The sequence below is a fragment of the Stylophora pistillata genome, chromosome 3, assembly GCF_964205215.1.
Source record: "Stylophora pistillata chromosome 3, jaStyPist1.2, whole genome shotgun sequence".
Classification (NCBI taxonomy): Eukaryota; Metazoa; Cnidaria; class Anthozoa; order Scleractinia; family Pocilloporidae; genus Stylophora; species Stylophora pistillata.
This window is the reverse complement of record NC_142521.1, coordinates 6,949,547-6,969,961: the sequence shown is the minus strand read 5'-3', so window position 1 is coordinate 6,969,961 and position 20,415 is coordinate 6,949,547. Positions and strand designations below refer to the sequence as shown.

Genomic DNA, 20,415 nt, shown 5'->3' with positions numbered 1-20,415 from the left:
TTTCAGATAGAAACTCTTTCAAAGAATAATTTTATCCTAGGTTTTGTGAAAATGTAGTTATTTTGTATCGTTTGTTTGAATGGTTGTAGTGGGCTAATTAGCAAGGCGCGCTTGGGGCTCGTTGCCTAGCAACACAAACTCATAAAGAAAGAAATCACATTCACCCTTTCAAATGAATTTTAAACAAGGTAATGGAAAATGGACAGTAAATTCAATAACTTATTCCGCAGTGGGAAAGCAGGTTGAATTATTCAATAATTCCCAAACAATTTTGATATGGAACCAGCTGACGGTCCGAGCGTAGAAACGGGCAGTAAAGAAAGAGAGCTAATAGAAAAGCTACTCGATTCTAGCGAGAGTCGAGAGGAAGAAGATTTTGACCGTGTCGTGTTCTCGAGCAGCTGGGATGAAGTCACTTGTGGATGGAAACGCACAGCGCCAAACGTTCGATATATTTCATCCGCTGATCGAAAGAAGAAGGCTAAAGACAAATGTTGGCGAAATAGCCCGGATTCGGAAAGTCATTACGCTAAAGTGAAGCGTCTCGCTGGAATGATCACGAATTCGAATTCGAACGTAAATAGCGTCACTGAAATAAACAAGGTAAAAACAGGAGGAACGTGGCCAGGAAATAAGACTGTGAGAACAAATATGCGGAATTTTCAAAACGCTGATGTGCTATCTTATGACAGCCCTTGCTGGAGATACATTATTGATCCTCGAACGTTGGAATATGTCGAGAGAACTCCGCTTCAAGTGCTCAGAAACATGACTGCCTCTCACAAATATCCGAACCAAACGCTTCTTCTTGAGAACGGTGGCATGATCACTTTTCAAGAGACCAGCAATGGAAGCATTTCTATCAGCGATCCGGCGCAGACCTTTGATCGTCGTCTCCTGGAGAACTTAGATCTGAAAGGAGAGTTCTTTGTTGATAAGCGCAGGTTTCCTTTCTGTTTCGAGCCTTCCGTTCGTGTTCCGTTGATCACCCAATACCGAACCGAAGATCATAAAATCAAAGTGATTCACGCAGTAGCTGCACGGAAGGAAAACCCAGTGGTTTCATTCTGCGATTTATGTCAATTGAGACCTCAGGATATCGTCAAACCTTCCTCAAAAGTTGAGATTTCTACGAACAGTTCAACGGAGCTTAAGCCTCTGCAGAAGATTACACCGGCACAGCGGCAAACTGCTGATGACAGCATCTTGGCAAGTAAAGTTTTGGGGTCACACTCTAAAAAATTGGACGATTCCACTAGTTCAAAAGGGTCCAAAAAAACGAAGGATCAGAGGGTTGTGAGCCAAAAAAGAAAATCTGGCCCGGTAGGGGAGGGTAAGTTGGACTGGCTGCCAATCACCAGGAACACCATTGGATACCCATATCCTTCAACAGTTGTGAGTCAGCCTCATGGTAAATTTGCTGAAAGGTCATCAGCTGGTTTCACCAAGGCATTCTCTTTACCAAAGTGCAACAAGAAAGGAAAGAAACTGACTCTGAGTGAGGCTGCAAATATAGTGCCAAGTACGGGAAAGCTGGATGATGCACTGAAAAAACTGTCCCAAGAGATGGACAGAAAGGTGAAGAAAGGCCTCAGCTTTTCTGAGCCCTTGTTGCCACGTGTTTCTGGAACAAAACTGGAAGTCCCAGCTTTGGCTAATATATGTGACAACTGATGTCAGAGAATGCCATAAATCATACTTCATCAGGCATGCAAAATGTTAGAACTTCCACAGCATCCAAGCAGACATTTAAGTATAAGCTATAATAATAAACATCTTCGCATGCATTACTCTACTACCCCTAAGCCTATAAGTTCATGGGAAAAAAGCTTGATCACTATATACCACTGAGATAGGAGTAAAGCTTGTCATTATGATCTGTATTTATTTCCTTGATAAGTTGTTAATTTCTTTTTAGTTAAAATGTAAAAGTTTCAAGTCATTTCTGATGATGAATAAAACAACACCTCAGTCAGAACTGAATTTATAATCTTGGTTGCTGATTTCTGTACATCATTTCTGAAGTTTACAATGCTATAAACTGAGTGTTTTTAATTTTAGAAAATTTAAGTTAGTACTGTCTTTGTTAGGGTTAGGAATCATTGACAAAGAAATGAACAATGTTAATAGATGATTCTTTTTTCTATTACAGATACTTCAGTTTTAACATTAGTAGTACTCAACAAAATCAGGAAATTTATTTCACTGGTGTACACATTCAGCTCAATCCTCAGTTTTTAAATAATGACAAATGCATAGTTCTCTCTTTTTCAATAAAAGAAAAGCAACTTCAATCAGTTAATATTTTGAATTTTTTGTCACTTGATCAGCTCTGTGAAGTGCTTTTTTCTTACAAAGTTATTAGTAAATAATAACAAACTGGAGGGTCAGGTGAGTGAAGAGGAAAGAAAAGCTGAAAATCTCACAGTGCTTTACAAGGGAGTTAGAATTACATAGTAAGAATACTTACCTGACACTGGCATCTCCAGAGTTTGAGTACCAATTCCATCATCACATAGTTTGAGGTTTGCTTTTCATCTTTTGTAGGGAACATGTGGCATGATGGTTATTGTGCCAAACTTCAAACCCAGAGGGCTATTTGGAACTCTGAAATTCAGTCTTGGAGAACGTATAACTTTGTCACAAAGGCATATATTTTCATGCTGTTTTGGTGACAAAATTTTGCTTTGTCTAGTTTGAGGTCATAGTTTTTCAAACCAGAAAAAAATTGTGTAAAACTGGAAGCTATCCTTGGTATTTCAGCTTGTGATGATTTTAGTGCATGACATATCATTTTCTTCTTTACTGGTGAACCCTTGAACTCCCAGAAGTGATTAACATGTACCTTCTCCCTATGATATCCATACATGCTCCAGTAAACAGGTAATGAGAATACTCACACTTATCAGGTAAAAGTTGACATAATGTAACAACAAATTCTTGTGACTAATGTAGAAGAAATTGTGTAGCAGCTAGAGGAAAGAAATTAACAATCAGATCTTGGGAGTTGAAGAATTAATAATATAACCCACAGAAACAGATCTATTTTATTTTGCAATTTTATTGCATTAAAGGTACAGTATGCTACAAACCACTATGTCTGAGTTTCAACACTGGACATCAGACAACTGTGATCAACAACACTTGAACAGGTTTGTGTTTGACAACCTGTGGAGGTGACAGAACAACTGCTGCACTGTTCATACATGCGTGATGTGTGTACACAGTGTGAATCTGTCTGAACACTGGATGACAATAAACTGGAACAGTCCAAGTCACTCTGCAATGTTTGAGTTTGTGAGTTTGCAAGAACAGTGTCATCAGCCAGCTCGGTGAAGTCTGACATTACTATGGATGTTTGAGTATGTATGTCAACCAAGTCTTCAAGAGCTTTGTACACAAACTCCTGCCCACTGTTTTCAAGACCTGGTGAAGTGACTGTTGAGTAGTCGTTAAACCATGTTTGGGTCTGCGACTCTGTCAGCTCAATGTCTTCAGAGTCAAATAAATCATTGAGAAGGTTTTGAGTTTGTGTTCCAGAATCAATAGAGCTATTTGCATCAATACCCAGGAAGGAAATCAATGTCTGTGTTTCGTTATCCTCTAGAGGAACTTGCTCCAAGCCACTTGTCTGAGTTTGTGAGCTAGTTAATGGTCGGAGGTCACAAAGACCAAAGTCTGAGCTTGTAATATTTGTCTGTGTTTGGATATTCAAACACAGTGGATCAATGGTAAGAGTCTGCATTGAGTTCTCATTTGTGGAAACAAACCCTGATCTTTGTTGCCCTGTAACAAAAGAACTATAGGGAGGAAGAGGTTGAACCTGGGAATCTTGTGGAATCCTTTCTGCAAACCCAAATGGTTGACTACTACTACTACCAGCTAAGCCTAACTGTGCCAGGAAACTTTCATCAGTGCCAACGCCAAAGTCACAGTGGTCTGTCAACACGGCAACTTGAGTCCCAACAGAAGATTGGTTATTGAAACCAATTCCTAGATTCCCATCAACATTGTTAAACTGAAACTGTTGGCCTGCAGTTGGTGGAAGAGTCTGTGTGTATGAATCACACCCTTGATCCATACTCACTGGACAACTGGGTGTTTGGGTACACATACTGTGCACATCGCAAGGAGGCTGTGTTTGCACGGACTTATTAACTGCTCTTTTTCTTGAAGAACTGAAAGAGCCTCTACCGATTTCTAAGGCTGTGACTGGGCCAGGTTTAGGTAGGATTGGCTGAAGTTTTGCAGCCTGATTTCCTGGACTGTCTTTCTTTCCAGAGTTAATTCCTACACATGGTATTGAGGTTGCAGGTTTAACAACAAGTACAGCAAATGCTGGTGCAGGTACTGGAGATTTTGTGCTAAAAATAGATATGAAAAGAAAATTAAGGTCATCTTACCTTACACCAAGTGTAGTAATAAAACAGAATGTATTCTTACAGGTATCTAATTTTCAAGCTAAGTGTATATGCTGTAGTTCAATTTTATCCTTGGTTCAAATTTTATTTTCCTTTGTTTCAAACTCATTAATCATACATTAACATGACAGAGAACAAAGGAAAATTAGATTTGAACCAAGGATAAAATTGAACTACAACATATATATACACATTTCATTTAACCCTTTCACTCCAGGAATTGTATTTAGAAATTCTCCTTACCGTCTACCATACAATGATTATGATGTTAATTCTGAGAATTTGGTTTTGGATCAACTAATAAAATTACCCTAACTTATATTTTGCTATATTCTCATCACTTGTCTGCTTGATATTGTACTGACATTGTAAAGAGAAACTCTGTCTTGGTCACTTGTGAGAGTTAAAGGGTAAACAGTTGGTTGGTGTAAAAGCACATGTTCATTGAACACATGGGAAGTTCAGGGAGAAAAAATGATACATTAACCCTTTCACCACCAAGATCCTCTTAATAGCAGGACTCCCACGCACGCTTTGCGCACGTGTGGCAGAGCCCCATACCAATGGAATATGGTCAACCACTTCGTTTGGTTGTCACGTGACTGACCGAGTGTACATATGTATGTACGTGCCCTCAGATTGCACGGGTATGGTAGGGGAGAATATTAAAATGAAGGGAGGGGTGACTCAGGCAAGTCTTGGAAAATGCACATCTTTTATGTTATCATTAATATTACGAACTTGGGAGCTCCGCTTTTAGGCTTGGCTAAATCTATATATTAATTCTCCTTACTTTCTGCTCTACAATTCTAAAAATGCAAATTTGAAGGACTTGGTATTGGATCAACTAACAATCCCTTTTTTCTTTATTCTCATCACTTGTCTGCTTGATATTGTATTGATATTGTAAGGAGAAAATCTGTCTTGGTCAATCATGGGAGTTTAAGGGTTAAGTTGCCTATAATCTGCCTGATAGCAACTCTGTACTTTCTTGAGTGCCTGCCAAATTTCTCAACTGCTTCATTTCTTTACGAAACTAAAAGATCTTAGAGACATTCCCTAAAAATGAAGGACACTACTAACCTTGCTGCCTTGGTTTTGTATTCTTCTGGCACTTGGTGCATCTGACGCCGTGCATGGGTGAGGAGTGCTTCAATTGTGGTATAAGGACACCCACATGAGCATGTGAACAACTGCCCACACTTGAGTTCATGCCGTTTACAAGCATCAGACAAACCAAAGCCTTTACCACACTTGCTGCAAACATTTGTTTTCTCTGCATGTACTGTCATGTAATGCTGTTTGATGAATGAGAAAAAATTGTAGGGAACTCAATACACACAAATGTTTCCAACCCTTTCACCCCCTAAATCTCATCAACAATTCTCCTTACCGTCTGTCATACAATTCTTATAATGTCAGCTCAGAGAATTTAGTATTGGATCAACTAATAATCCCCTAATTGATGTTTTTCTTTAAATCTTGTCCCTTGTCTGCTGGATTTTGTATTGACATTTTAAGGAGAAATTCTGTCTTGGTCACTCGTGGGAGAAAAGGGTTAAGATGCACACAGCGGACATAGCTGTAGCTAATTTATTTCGCAAAAGCCACCAATTCAAATCTTTCACCTGTGTCGGTTAGTGTATATTGCTTAATTTCTCCTCATAGTAGTTATGATCAATTGTTTTGATTACCTGTTTCAGCTGAGACATCCGTGGGAAAGGTCTTTTAGTACCTTGTCCTCGCACACAATGTTTAACTGGACAGTAAAAATGTTTTTCAACTTGACTCTTTCCCTGACCACGGGTAAAAAGCTTCTTTTCTTTGCTATTCGGCGCAGTGCCATGAGTCTTGATGAGGTGCATCCTTAGGCATGGACGATTTTGAAACTCTCTGGAACACCCCTCAATAGGACAGGGGAAAAAAGCAGCATCTTCCTTCCGAATAAGGGCTTCCACCGAAGGACAAACTTCTTCCACAAGAGTCGCCATGTTTTTTTCAACTGTTGATAGCTGAGTAGGAACTGGTGATGAACCGAACCAGACCCCGCAAAAGACTCGGTCGTCAATATGGCGGACGGATTAACTTTTAGCACGCCAAAGAGGAGACTGACGATTGATAAGTGTTCCTTCCGCGATGAAAAGGAAACATTCAAACGACACATAGAAGAACATCCCTTCAATCATGCGGTTTGTTCATATTTTATTTAATTGGACGCAAACGTCTCTTTTAATACAATACTTTATTTCAGAACAACATGCAAATACATAGTTATTAAGAAAAAGGAAACCCAGAGGTTGGCCCTATATCAAGGGTCTCCTATTTATGTATAAAAATCTTACAGAACTAGTTAATAAAAACAATTAGTTTGCCCAGATAAACTGTAAATAGACTTTGTGTTGGCAGCCTGCGGAAGAAAATTTTTATTCATAATTTTTTTAGGCTATGATTTTGAGTATTCTGATGTATCTTTTACGTGGAAATTTTTACCCAGGGTACTTAGGATTTGGCACCTCTAGGTCCCTACCCCCATATCATCCCTCTCTAACCTACCCTGTCATTTTCTCTTTGAACCTCTGTCTTCTGGTGAAAAACTTTTTAATTGATTGATTGATCAGCTGATCAGACAGTTACTTATTAAAGTGCACCTACACCCAAAAAATTTTTTTCGCTTAACGAAGTAAGCTTATTTTTTTGAGTATTTCTGTGCAAAAATTTTTTTATTTGATCAAATCTTCAATTTTCTATGCCCAGTCAAAATACGGAAAATCGGCCACCATCTTGCCCCACGACCGAGTTTAAAGAGGAATGGCTCTAGTGGGTAATGTGACGTCAAATCGAGAACACGAAAGTCTGCATTTCACACATTTTCACTTGTTTGGGAAGGTTGTAGTCGATAATTGTCCGAAAATATGCCGACTAAGTGTGTTGTAGAAGGATGTAGCAACGTGCGAAATTTGCAAGAGGGTATCGCGCTTCATACATTCTTCATACAACACACCTAGTCGGCATATTTCGGACAATATCAACGACAATCTTCCCAAACAAGTGAAAATGTGTGAGATGCAGACTTTCGTGTTCTCGATTTGATGTCACATTACCCACTAGAGCCATTCTTCTTTAAACTCGGTCGTGGGGCAAGATGGCGGCCAATTTTCCGTATTTTGACTGGGCATAGAAAATTAAAGATTTGAGCAAATTAAAAAATTTTTGCACAGAAATACTCCAAAAAATAAGCTTATTTTGTTAAGCGAAAAAAAAATTTTGGGTTTAGGTGCACTTTAACCCTTTGCACCCTAACATCAGTATGTATATTCCCCATACTGTTCTCTATCAGGGCTGTAGCCAGACTTCCAACTTGAAGATGAATTAAGCAAGTTTTGAGCACTGAAGGTGTGGGCTGCTAGGGGGGTCTGGGGCATGCTCCCCCAGAAAATTTGAAATCTAGAGGCTCAGAAATGCTCTTTTAAGCATTTTCCATGGCATTTTTCTTCAGAAAAGTCAATTTTCAAAAAAAAAAAAAAGGCCACAATCAAGACAAGGTAATTACCTCACCTTGCCTCATGCTAGCTACGGCCCTGTCTATGCATTTCTTGTAGCACTGACAAGGAGAATTTAGTTGAAAATAACGACTTTTTCAAGTTTACCATCATTCCTGTAATTCTCACAAGCCTAGTATTTTATTTAGCAGTGATACCTTAGTGTATTCAGAGAAACTGGAGGCTAATCACCTGGGGTTCAAAGGTTTATGAATTAATCAATCAATCAGTCAGTCAATTAATCAATCTTTAAAATGATATTTTTAGCCTTTCTTTTATTAAATTGATGCTCAGTTTTGATTTCCTTTGTATTTGCAGGTGGAGATAACTGTACCAGATTGTTTACTTGAGAATGTTACACAGTGTTTTCAGAACATTTCACCATCTCAGGATTCTTATTGTTTGATTGACCTACCCGTGCATGTCTTCACAGAAGTGGAGTTTATCAAGACATTTCTACAAAATGGTAATTTTCTGAAGCCTTCTTGTTTAAATTAATTTTTTCATGATATTTAAACAGCTGTTTTGGACTTGCCCTTCAGGCAGTTTATTTTTCAGAAAAACGTATCTAACTGTGTAACACATTTTGTGCATCTGTATCAAAATAGTTAGTAGTGAATTTTTAGTTACTATTTTGTGAACGTTTGAATTTGTTTCACAGGCCAGTTTATTGCACTTAGCTGGGAAACACACATTGATGCAGGCAACTGTGCAGCAGTCCTTCCAGCTGGTAAGAATGTGGCATATGGGTCAGACCTAGCAACCCTAAGCTGATAATTTGTAACTGTTTGAAAAGGTGTGGATTTTCACATTAGTTCATAGTAGTATTGATAAAGTGGACGTGGCCAAGTTGACCACTCAGCTGAATTCCATCAGTAAAATGAGTAGCCAGCTGGGAAAAATTGGGTCCTTTTTAATTTATCATCTGGTCACTGAGATGGAGCCCGACAGTGGCTCTTGCTCTGATGAAACAGAGGAAAACTAGGAATGACAGGTTCTTAATGTTTCACCCTCTATTTTATTCCTCCCTCTCTATTTTTCCATCATTTCCACTTACTAGGAGCCTGGTATATTAAGCCTACTAGTAGAATAAGATAAGATTTCAGACTGGTTTTTAAATTTATATATCAGAAGCAAGAAAGGTGATCACAATAGGGAGGTGCTTGTGATAAGGGTCACAGTTGCACTTATGATATAAAGAGAGAATTAGTGGAGTCTATACCAATGAGTTATAAAAAAATAATACATGATATTAATTTATATCTTACTTCTTGGTGAATCATATAGGAGTCCTCATTCTTTCTTTGGACAAAGACATGTATGAGCAGTTGGGTCTCACAGGGAAACCATCAGTGTTCCAAAAGAAACACAGATTCAGTAAGTACAGTCCCTATACTCACATTCATTACTTGAAAACCAGTTACTGACAAACTGTAATCAATTTATTCAAACAATTCCATATTATTGCTGCATGTCTGTTCAGTAACACATTGCAGTCTGACATAAAAATGTGGCAGACAAGGTGTGGCCAAGTCACAGTGAGGAAGTCTTCTGTGATCAATTACTGAACAGACCTGCGGCAACATGGAATTCATTTGCTCTATTTTTTTTTAATGAAGCAAAAGGATATTGTTCAAGGTGAAGTCATGCCTTGTGTATAACTTTCTGACTCCTCTAGTAGATCATAAAGAAGAACAAATCAAGATCCATGATGGTACAATTGAGCTTTTTTTATAATTATATATAATTAAAATGAATTAGTTCATGAACTCAGTGTAGTGTACTTTCAGTATCATTTACACAACTGCACCTGATGTACAAAGGTTTATGGGATTTTTATTATTAGCATGGCAGATTAACTTTGGTGAGGTTTGTGTGACTTTGGAAAAAAAAAAAAAAAAAAAACAGGACATGCAGGACCTGGAAATTTAGTCTTGGAGTTATAATTTTAGGACAAGATACTTTTATTAATTTAAAACTTTTGAACTCTGTGGGATGGTGCAAAATTTTATTTGTTTTGAATTCAGATATAGAGATTAATCTGGCTTCATCAAATTTTGTTCCTGGAAAAAAGATCTATGACAGAGTCAGATGGTGTTTAAAGGACAACCTGCCTTTAAAATTCAAGTTTCTCATGAGTTGGACAAATGAAGGTAGGTAATGACATACTGCAAGTTAAACTCTTGCGTATATGGGACGTTAAACTGAAGCCTACTCTTGCGTATATGGGACGTTAAACTGAAGCCTATGTTGAAATGATGACCTGAGAGCTACATGCCATTCATCTGGTCCTCGGTTTCAATTGTCTCAAGTGAGAGACACCCTGGAAGATGAAGCAGTTTAAGGGTTACCCTGCGAGCCCTGGCTGCTGCATTGTTGTGTTTTGTTTAAGGCAAGAAACATACTTTACTTTTACAGTGCCTCTCTCCACCAAGTAGCATATTATTAAATGGTTGGTGTGTTATTAAATCTGTCAGAGAATTCTGATAAAATGCTGAGGGTTAACCTTGTTTTAACCAATTTTAATACCTATCTTAGGTCAGGTATCAACGAGTAAACTCCACTCTTTCTTCAGCTCATTTTGTGGCCAGATGTTGCCAAATACAGAGGATATGAAAAAAGTTCAGAACCATCAGAAAGCTCCAAAGATAAGCTTTGACAAGTCAAGTTTCACAGAAGATAGCACCAGCACAGAGAATGATGTTTGTGACTGTATGTCATTTTTTGAATGGCTTGGATGTGTTACTTGTGGAGTGGATTGGTAATCAACAGCTATTTGCTCTTAGCTTTCACTAGGCTGATCTATCCTTTCATTTTTACAGATATAAAATTTATAGTCATTCGTTGGACAGCTGAGATCTAATACTCATCATTAACTGTTTTGACTTTGCTACTTTTTATATTTGCCTACACATCCAGTAATAAATTGGACACTCTGACTGATGTTTGTGGTCACAACCTAAGGGTGCAGTGCATAATTATTTTGTCATTGACTTAATTACAATTGAAAATAACTTGTAACTATTATCTGACTAATACTTCCTTTTAACTTTCCAAAAAATAACAAGATCTTCCATGGAGTTTAGTAGTAAGGAACCATCAAATTATAAACAAAAACCAAAGTAAGCATATAAATGCATAGTGTATTAAGTAACTGTTTCTTTCATACCTATTACTCTTACATTCTATAACAGCTTTGATTAAATGTGATTCAACCTTTTCCTCAAACTTTTTCCCAGCTCAGCAGCCTCTTCAGACAGCTATATATCAACATTAACATGTCCAGAACCATCCCGCAACATGAAACAACTGATTACATGCCGCTGGACTGGAATGATTACAAGCAAAAGCATTTTAACAATAATACAGACTGTAAGGTAAGCTCATAACTATAGAGCAAATGTTGGAAAGTGGATAAATATTTAAAACTAACAAGTTACCATTCTCAATGCTGGAATTAAAAGTAAACTTTTGTTACTTGTGAACTGACTCATTCAGCACTGCAATAGCTGGAGTAAAAACTATACTACGTGTATGTAATGAGGACAATATATACATTAAATACCCCATTTCTTTAACATCATCCACATGGGGGTAAAGTTTAACCTTTCCTAGATGGGAAGCTATTCTATGGCAAGAATTCTCCTAACAGTTTGCAGGTACCACTTACATCTGTTCATCTGAGAAATCTTAGTGTGGATAATTAGCTAAGATCTGAGCCCAATTTCTGTTCATATAGGAGATTTCAGGACTGTTACCAGGGTGAACATTGCTGGACCCATTAGTGGACTGACACTCCTTCTCATTTGAAGACATCAAAATTTTAGTAATCCCTCAACTTCCAAGGTCGGATTTTTAATTCTCCCCTTTGGTGTTACACATTTCCTGGTTAATTAGTTACAAGAATTTGATATTAGATCAAGATAACTTCCTCCTGAAAATTTTGAGTGCTCTTATTATCTGTGTGGTAGATAATGTGTGGATATCATTGGGAGAAGTTGCATGTTAATCACTTCTGGGAGTTAGAAAATGGAGATCTCTCCAGTCGCATTGAGAGGGCTTGCATGAAGAGGGCTCTTTTTTAATAGGTAAAAATCACTTAATATTAAATTTTCTCCTACAGAAACCTTCTAAAGACAGCTGAACTTCCTTGGGTATCAGTGACTGTGTGGGGATTTACTGACTGTCCAGTCACATGGAAACAGAAAGAACATGGACACTTTGTCAGTGGAGAGAACTTGTACACCTTTGTGGTGTTTCCCAGTGATCAGTACTGGCTCTATACAGCTATGGGTGGTCAGGATGTTGGTTTATAAGCTGTTATGTGGCTGAAGTACTGGGTGACGTAACAAGAAATTTGTCATTACCCATGATTATTCTCAATTACATGTATACTCACTGTTGGCATTGGTTTCATCATTCACGGATTACTCCAGTTGGCATGTAGACCAGTACAAGTGAGGCGCTGGCATTTGCCCAATCCAACAAAATATTCTTTTTGCCACTTGCTGTGAGTAGGTAGTAATTCAGACCGGGCAATTTTGACACATGTATTTGCATTGTGTTGTGTTCTTAGGCAAGACAGTTTACTCTCACAGTGCCTCTCTTCACCCATGTGTTTAAATGGGTACCAGCAAAGTTAATGCTGGGTGGTAACCCTACAACGGACTGGCATTCCATCTGCAAGGGGGGGGGGGGGGAGTAGAAATACTCCTAGTTGCTTCATGCTACAGAAACTGGATTTAAGCGCTGGCCTGATCAGCCACTTGGCTCGTAAACTGGCTTTACACATTTCCAAACCAGAGCCTCTTAACAAAGTTGAAGGCCCAAATCACTTCCAACAGTGTTAGCAAGTGCAAAGTCTGCCTTCATGGATTAGTTAGCCTCCTCCTCAAACTTTTTCTAGCAGAGCAGCCTTGCCAGACAGTTGTACTGTATATCAACACTTACATGTCTTGGACCATCCAGAACCGTTTGATTTTATGTCAGGTATTACATATTTATTTAAAATAGATATTAGAAAGGAAAAAGAAGTCTGCAAATAACAACTGGTAATCGGAAAAATGTTTAATTTGAAACTAAAGAATGGAACAGTTTGGTTTCTGATCCAGAAAGCAATTAGAAGACAGTGCAGTCAAAATACCTAGAATAAACAACGTCATCTTCCTTGGAAATCTTTTTTTGAGATTCAACCACATTAATTTTGCCTTTTGTCAGGTGAAAACAACAACTTGAAAATGTACTCAGTAGCTTGATAAATGAGCTGGTTGTGGACAAAAATTTTTTTTCAGGCCTGTCTTGTTTATAGAACAGACAATAATAAACTTTTGTCTGATATTTAATGGACATTACTGTAACAGTAACTATGATTTATTTCTTGAGGCAAAGTGTTGCTTGTTAACGTATATTAAATGAATTGAAGATGACGTTACATTGTATGTAATTGAAATGAGGGTTGAAATGTAACTCACAGGCCTGGATGTCAGAGACAAGATTTCTCACTCTAACAAGTTAAGCTCCATACCTGTGGAAGGGCAATTCAACTTTGATGTTGAATGATGATGTTTACAAATACCCAAAAGGCCTGGTACCATTCAAACTTTGCCTATACTCAGAATTATCTACAGAAATGTTCTTCTCCTTGGAATAAACAACAACATTCTATTTCAAACAGTTGATTTACGCTATTTAATATATTTCCAAATCCAAAATCAATTGTTTGACAAGCCAAGTTTAAAAATACAATCATCATTTGTAAACTATTCATGTTAAAAATGGTTATTTGCAAAAGAAAAAAATTAAATTAAAATTGAAATAATTTACTAAAACTACATTTATAAGATTCACTGTAAAAAATAGCTTGGATTCATACTTTAAAAGAAAAAGAAATAATTCTTATAAAAATAAAAGTGATCATAAAGTAACTCGGAAAATTTCAAAAGTAACACAGTTGTTTTAAATTTGTTGTTGTTTTAAAACAACATGAAAAGATGCATTTCAAACCTTAGCATTTAATTCTATCATTAGACTCTTAATTGCTACTGTCCTCCAAACATTGTTTTTATGTAGTTTTCTTTTCTTTTAGCAAAAGTGAGTTCCTTGATAGAGAATGCAGATTAGTCAGATAAGATGGCAGTGGTATGTCAACAAAACTCTGTGATCCAAGATTTTTGATGCCTTCTAGAACACTGGATCCTTCAAACCTGACATTGCATGAGATTGGACTGATAAGCTGAGGGAATTGTTGTCTGCTGCGTAGCCTTGTCTGCATCTTAAAAGTGAATTAAAAGGAAAATCAGGGTTGATTTATAATATTGGTAGTTTCTGACTGAATGATAAATGCATGCATTAAATAACAAATAAATGAAAGAACTAGCATGTAGAAAATAAGATGTATACTGCAAGGAGGAAATTGAAAATATTTAAAATCTAAAGGTGAATAGAATCAGGTAACATTTTGTCCAAAGAGCAAATCACACTTAAAATGTGGTTGAATTACTTTTCATAATAAATTCTAACAGAAACCAGAAAACCCTACTTTGACACCTTCAAACTGACACATTTTAATAGGGAAACTGTTCCAAGAATATCAGCTGATACCAACATCAATATTATTAAATGATCATGATTTTGCAGAACTTGTTAATCTGGTGTACTTTTTATAAGTATGGAATTGTCATTGATTCTTAAAGTTCAAGTACACTGCTTGATTCATGAGATTTCAAAAAATTTAATTTAATAAATATTACCCTGAGACCAACCTTAAACTCTATCCTTTCTAACTTAGGCTGTAGATTTGTGCCAAATGCACCATCTATTAATTGCTGTCTTTTTTGCTCCTCTGCCCAGTTCTCACTTGTGATTTCCTGACTTTGTAAAACTTCCAGTTTTCTATCTGGATTTAACACGAAACATAAGACAATAAATTGCTTTCATTTAAATCCAAACGTGTTCCAACTACAACTTACACCTGCTTAAGAGGACACATAGACCTCCTTTTAAGTCCGTCACTTCTGGAAGTACACAGTTTACACTTGACTCAACAAGGTTCATGTTCAGAGAAAAGTATTTTTATGATCATTAATCTCAACTCAACTTTGGTGCCATGTAAATGTAGCAGACATCAATGGGACATTCATCTTTGCTTGGGTGAACTAAATGTCCCATTGATACGGAATGATTTGCTTTGCACAGATTAAACAATACAAAGAAACTCTGTGGTGGGAGAAAGGCTCTTATAACATAACCAAGGTAAAGCACGCGCTCTGATTGGTCAATTTAGCGTCCCCCATTTGCCCATGGGTGTACGCTGCTGATGTGAGCAAATGCAAAGACTATTTTTCCGCGTGCGCTTGTTTTTTTCTGGTCACGTAAGATTTGTTAAATAAAAGGGAACTCTTTAGCTACAATGTGTTAATGTTATGTTATAAAACAAATGGTAAACACCTCAGCGTACACTATTGAGTTATGGATGCACTTGGGAGGTTTGCTAAGCACTCAAGAAGCTAGAGTCGCTCTCGGCTATCGCCTCGAGCAACTCTTACGCTTCTTTCGTATGAGGGCAAATTAAACATCAGCTTGTTTGAGGGGTTAACAATTTTATACACGTCTCATCAGAAGGATGGTTGTTAGAAAGTTTTGAGTAAATGTAGGCTGCCTTCTGACATGACAGTTCAAGTAGAAGGAGGTGGAAGTTTTTTTTTCCTTTCTTTCTATGACCTGGCTATTTAACCAAGTAGGAATTTTTTCTAGCTACCGGCTACTATTTACAACCTCACTTGATCGTCTCACTATAGCAAAAGTGTAGTTACCCCGGTACTAACTGGTCACTCTGCATAAAAAATGAAAACCACAAGGGTCCTGGAGACTTACTCTATGTACTGATCTCACATTGTTCCTATCAATTCACATTCATGTTAAAAAAAAAAAACTAAAATATATCAGATCTGTCATTCCCTTACCTTTCTCTCTCTTTCTCTTTCTACTGAGAGGGTTTCCATCCACCTGATTCAATCTGTACTTACTTAAGACTCCCTTCAAGAGACCAGAAAGCTGTCTTGTCAGCTCTCAATTATGAAATATAGAATTTGCGTACAAAACTTCAATCCCATAAAACTGAGTGGCAGATCTAGAAGGGAGGGTCTAGACTTCCCCAACCCTTGTCATACGGGTGGGTGGTTTTTATTACTTGTCCAACAAAAAAATTATGACAACAAAATTGAATATTACTATTCAACTGGCTGATTGTTTGTTTGTTTGTCTGTTTTTTTTTTCTAATAGAAATGTATGAATGCGATTGGAGGGGGGTGTGGGGGTGGGTTGGTCAGGTTGAGAATTCATTTTGATTCTCCCTTTCAAAAAGTCCCTGATTAGCTACAATGACTGTAATTGATTGTTATTGGCTTCACATACTTGAAATGCAAACAGGGAAACAAAAAATTAATTGAGAATAAAGTAACATAATTTAAAGTGATTATTATCAAGACTGACAAGAGGCAGCCCAGGAAGCCATCTAAAATGCACAAACTGAAGCTAGACATGGATCGAGTGGCAACAAATTACATGAGTTGATGAGAGGGAAGGAGGGCCTAACCTCATATTACCAGATTGAAGCCAGATACCCAAACCACTCTTTGACAAATTACCTTGAGTTCATATATTTTAATGTAGTTAGACTTACCTGGCTGCTTTTATTTAGCACAAGTTCCTTGAGTGAGGGCACATCCCTTCCTGACAACTTTACCTCTTCCAGAGTCTGACTGTGCAGTAGAGTTGACAGAGTCTGTGTGCAAACATTGGTAATAAACCACCCATGAATTAGGGTTTTTGAGAAAGTGTTTATGAACAAACTGCCTTTATGATTCTGGCAGTAGGCCACCAACCCAAAAGGTTATGAAATTAAATTTTAGTGTATCATTAGCCAATAAGTAGTTGACCATCGCGGGACTACTGACTGACTATCAGATTGACTACTGAGTACGTACGTGTATTAGTCCATCTACACAATGTCATGAACCTTGGAAAGAGCATGTTTTAATAAGCAGCCCTGCAAACCCCCACAGAAAGCTAACCCTTACATCCCCAGAAGTGATTAACTTGTAATACCTCCTTGTGATTCAAATATGTTATCTTGCTATTGAGTAATGAGAATAAACAAGCGAATAATAAATTCAGGGTTCATACACTTTTTCAGGCCAAAGATTCAAGGACTTTTCAAGGACTTTCCAGGACCCTACTTAGAAATTTCAAGGACTTTTTGTTATGACAATTTTACCTCAAAACCAAGAAAAATGTTTCTGTTAACATCTATGTTTTGGGTTTACTGATGGTGCAAAACAAAAGCAGATATTTTTGGATGTTGTACAATAAAAAATCAAGGACTTTCAAGGACCCAAAATGGAATTTGAGTACTTTCAAGGCCTTGAAATCGGCCTCCTGAATTTGAAGGGTTTTCAAGGGTTTTCAAGACGTGTGCGAACCCTGGAATATCAACCAGAGGGTGTTCTATCATAACACCAAATTCTCCTATCTAATTTACAAGAAAATGTATGGCATTCAGTTGGGAGAGATACTAATTGGATCTTGGAACTTAAGGGCTAGTTAATTCTTTTGTCATCGACTGTAAGACACATAAATGACACGTAAGAGATGAAAAGTACAATTTACCTGGAAAATATACTGTTTGTGGGCTGCTTTAATGGTGGACATGAAGACATATTCAGAGTTAGGATAGTAGATGATGAACACATTGTTGCTGAGCAAACTGGTGGAGGATCTATTACAGAATTGAATTCTTGTCCATAACCCATTTCTCCAGAGATGAACATAAATTTCCTTTAAAAAGGGTTTAAAATATTTATCACCTGCTCATACAATGCATATCCACTAAATCACTTGTATCAAAGGCATTTATAGAGTTTAAAATCATGATCTTAAAAAGGAATGTCACACCCACAAAGGGATAAAATCAGGAAGTTCAGACGGTAAAAGAGTTACACTTCAAATATTATATGTTTATCTGACTACCCCTAAACATTTTATTCGTGAGATTGCAACATTGCCCATGTTTTGAGACTGCAAAGAACAACCTAACCTTTAAAAACTGTCCTCAAAAGTGCTTGACACTAGTCAGACACTGCTACAGAGAGTTTAAATTTTTCAAAAAACCTATTACCTTTTTTCATTTACTGTAACAGTAAGTCCTACTTTTCTTTTTTTCAATCTCTTAGTGATCTGTTGGAATAATTTCTTGTAGGCATTCCACAGAAACACTTTCTTGAGTCAAACAGCCTTTTTTTTCTCTTTTTGCAATAAACAGTTACAGCAGTTCTGGATAGTGAACTGCCTGCTGTGGTCTCACAACTACAGTCAGTTTACTAAAATGATCATATCCATTGTTTAATTTTAGGCACATTATTTTGAAGACAACTTTTGAATGATTAGATTGCTGTTTTAAACCTCAAGATATAGTTTGTAGAAAAGTGATGTACAAACTTTAATGATATGGAATGAGAAAACTGGAGAGGGCTACATGCAAGTTGAACAGGTCTGAATTACATAATTTTTCCACAAAATAAAATTGTAATATATAAGAATCTGAACTCACCACTTTGAAGTAAAGTCCAAGACAGGATTTCAATTGTGACCTAAATTTCCAGGGTTCTGATGTATTTAGCATTTTCTTGGGATCTAAAAAGTAAAGTATGTGCACACAGAGAATAAACATTAACCTTTTGATCTCTCAGAGTAACTAGCATCTAAGTTATCCCTAAAATATCACCCTTGAATCAAATATTAACTTAGAGTGGAGCTGTGGTCTAGCAGCACCCAGTCGCCTGACACCTTACTTTTGCTCTTGGGCGATCCAGGAATCTTAGCTTTTTCATAAAAAGCATACGCTGGGCACCCTGGATTTCACAGTTTCAGAGCACTGGCTCCCTTCCATTTTTCTCAGAGTACAGCCTTGCTTAAAGGTAATGAGAATAAAGGAAATGATCACAAACTTAAAAGAAGCTCTTGATTTCACCTCAGGAAATGTATAGAGAACATTTTAGAGAATGTGCATACTGATATTTTGGAAGAATGTTGCTGAACAGTTAAAGTGCACTCCTGGTCTTCAACTACAGTAACAAGGAACAGAGAGATGTGATGAGCCAATAGGGTAGCTGGGTAAATTCAGTACAAGCGGTCGTTTTTTTTTTTTTTTTGTTGTCGTTGTTTTTTTTTTTTGGGTGGGGGGGGGAGTCCATACTATTTTTAATAGCTGGGTGTATAGTTAGCCTGTCACCTTATACTGTAGTTAAATGGTCATAACACATTTTTCTGACTGGTTTGTCATTAAAAATAAGTGATTGTCTTTGAGTAAAATATTGTTATACATGAGTATCAAAGGTTACTGTGGAGACTGTCACTTACCAAAGCCTACAAGTTTGTATACAGTCCATTTCTTGCAGTTAGGATGAGACTGGTGATCTGAAAAAAGCCCAAATGCAATAAACTCTCTCAATTAACTGAAACCTCCAGTGCACAGAAAAAGCTCCGAGGGATCCCTCAGATACTCAATTGGACCTCCTATTTTTCTTTTTCTTTCTTTCAGTTTTCCTTTGTTTTCTTGTATAGTAAGGCATTGATAAGTGTACAACAAAGAAATTAAAATCAAACCTAGGATCGATGAAATGGAGCCATGTAAATTATAAGCTTATTTATATTTAATAAACTTTAAGTGCTAAATTTTTTTCGAGCCTTTTTTCAATTTATTGCAATATGTACATTTATCGAGTGTTAATGCGTTCATGTTAAAAAAGTAGCTCTTATCTTTAAAACAGTATACTGAACAATTGGCAAAAATATGAAAGTTTGATTCGAATTGACACACAGCTGATCGATCACACAGTTCCAGTTTATAATTATTTTTGTTTTAATTTCTGCCGTTGATTTAGACTAAGAGTACAAATCTTGTACTTATTTAGACCAATGGAATCTATTAACATCAAATAAAAACCAAAAAACATTTATATCAGTCCAACAGGTTACCTAAGAGAAACGAACTTACAGATTAGATCCATTAGGGCAACATGTTCGGCCGTCACATTTTTGTCAAAACACTTCTTCAGAATGCGATTGACGAAATTTTCCTTCGTTCCTTCTGTATCCAGCACACCATCTTTCAAAAATCCATGTTTAATAAGTCCCTCAAGTAGTTCTTCTTTGTTGAATTTCTTGAATAATTTGCACAAATCTTTGATGAGAGGGTTGTCCGCCATGTTGGCGATTGCAAATCGAGCGCCAAAACGTGAACTAGCCAATCAAATATGCTTCCGCGAAAAACAACTTCTTATAGGGGATAGGGTGGACTCGGAAAAATTTTATTCTAAACAAAGAAAAGTAAAAAATGAATTACTGGAACAATATTTTCAAATCACTAGTAGCAGAATAAGTTTTCTAAAAACCCCCAT

General features: G+C 37.0%; 4 protein-coding genes across 5 annotated transcripts; 2 read left to right on the top strand and 2 right to left on the bottom strand.

The window, feature by feature from the left end:
* Positions 1–138: 138 nt before the first annotated feature.
* Positions 139–2,294, top strand: LOC111334502 (uncharacterized). The gene has a single exon (XM_022940252.2). It carries the CDS (start codon positions 277–279, stop codon positions 1,672–1,674), a length of 1,398 nt encoding a protein of 465 aa, XP_022795987.2. The 5' UTR covers positions 139–276; the 3' UTR covers positions 1,675–2,294.
* A 751-nt stretch (positions 2,295–3,045) lies between these two features.
* Positions 3,046–6,448, bottom strand: LOC111334499 (uncharacterized). The gene is made up of 3 exons (XM_022940250.2): positions 6,116–6,448; positions 5,505–5,719; positions 3,046–4,364 (listed from the first exon to the last, which is right to left on the bottom strand). The coding sequence occupies exons 1-3, from the start codon at positions 6,410–6,412 to the stop codon at positions 3,095–3,097; spliced, it is 1,782 nt and encodes a 593-aa protein (XP_022795985.2). The 5' UTR covers positions 6,413–6,448; the 3' UTR covers positions 3,046–3,094.
* Positions 6,449–6,453: 5 nt separating this feature from the next.
* Positions 6,454–13,386, top strand: LOC111334504 (ribonuclease P protein subunit p40). 2 transcript variants are annotated; one of them, XM_088753449.1, is made up of 9 exons: positions 6,454–6,610; positions 8,279–8,426; positions 8,622–8,690; positions 9,248–9,337; positions 9,642–9,674; positions 9,988–10,113; positions 10,499–10,721; positions 11,200–11,337; positions 12,084–13,386. In XM_088753449.1, exons 1-9 carry the CDS (start codon positions 6,491–6,493, stop codon positions 12,274–12,276), a joined length of 1,140 nt encoding a protein of 379 aa, XP_088609575.1. In that variant the 5' UTR covers positions 6,454–6,490; the 3' UTR covers positions 12,277–13,386. The 2 variants fall into 2 exon arrangements, with proteins under 2 accessions (XP_088609575.1, XP_022795993.2); XM_022940258.2 differs by lacking the exon at positions 9,642–9,674 and having other exon boundaries at positions 6,455–6,610.
* On the bottom strand, positions 13,007–20,243 carry LOC111334510 (centromere protein N). The gene is made up of 8 exons (XM_022940266.2): positions 20,013–20,243; positions 19,376–19,432; positions 18,567–18,649; positions 17,627–17,794; positions 16,641–16,742; positions 15,922–15,994; positions 14,722–14,855; positions 13,007–14,231 (listed from the first exon to the last, which is right to left on the bottom strand). Exons 1-8 carry the CDS (start codon positions 20,221–20,223, stop codon positions 14,022–14,024), a joined length of 1,038 nt encoding a protein of 345 aa, XP_022796001.2. The 5' UTR covers positions 20,224–20,243; the 3' UTR covers positions 13,007–14,021.
* Positions 20,244–20,415: the final 172 nt, after the last annotated feature.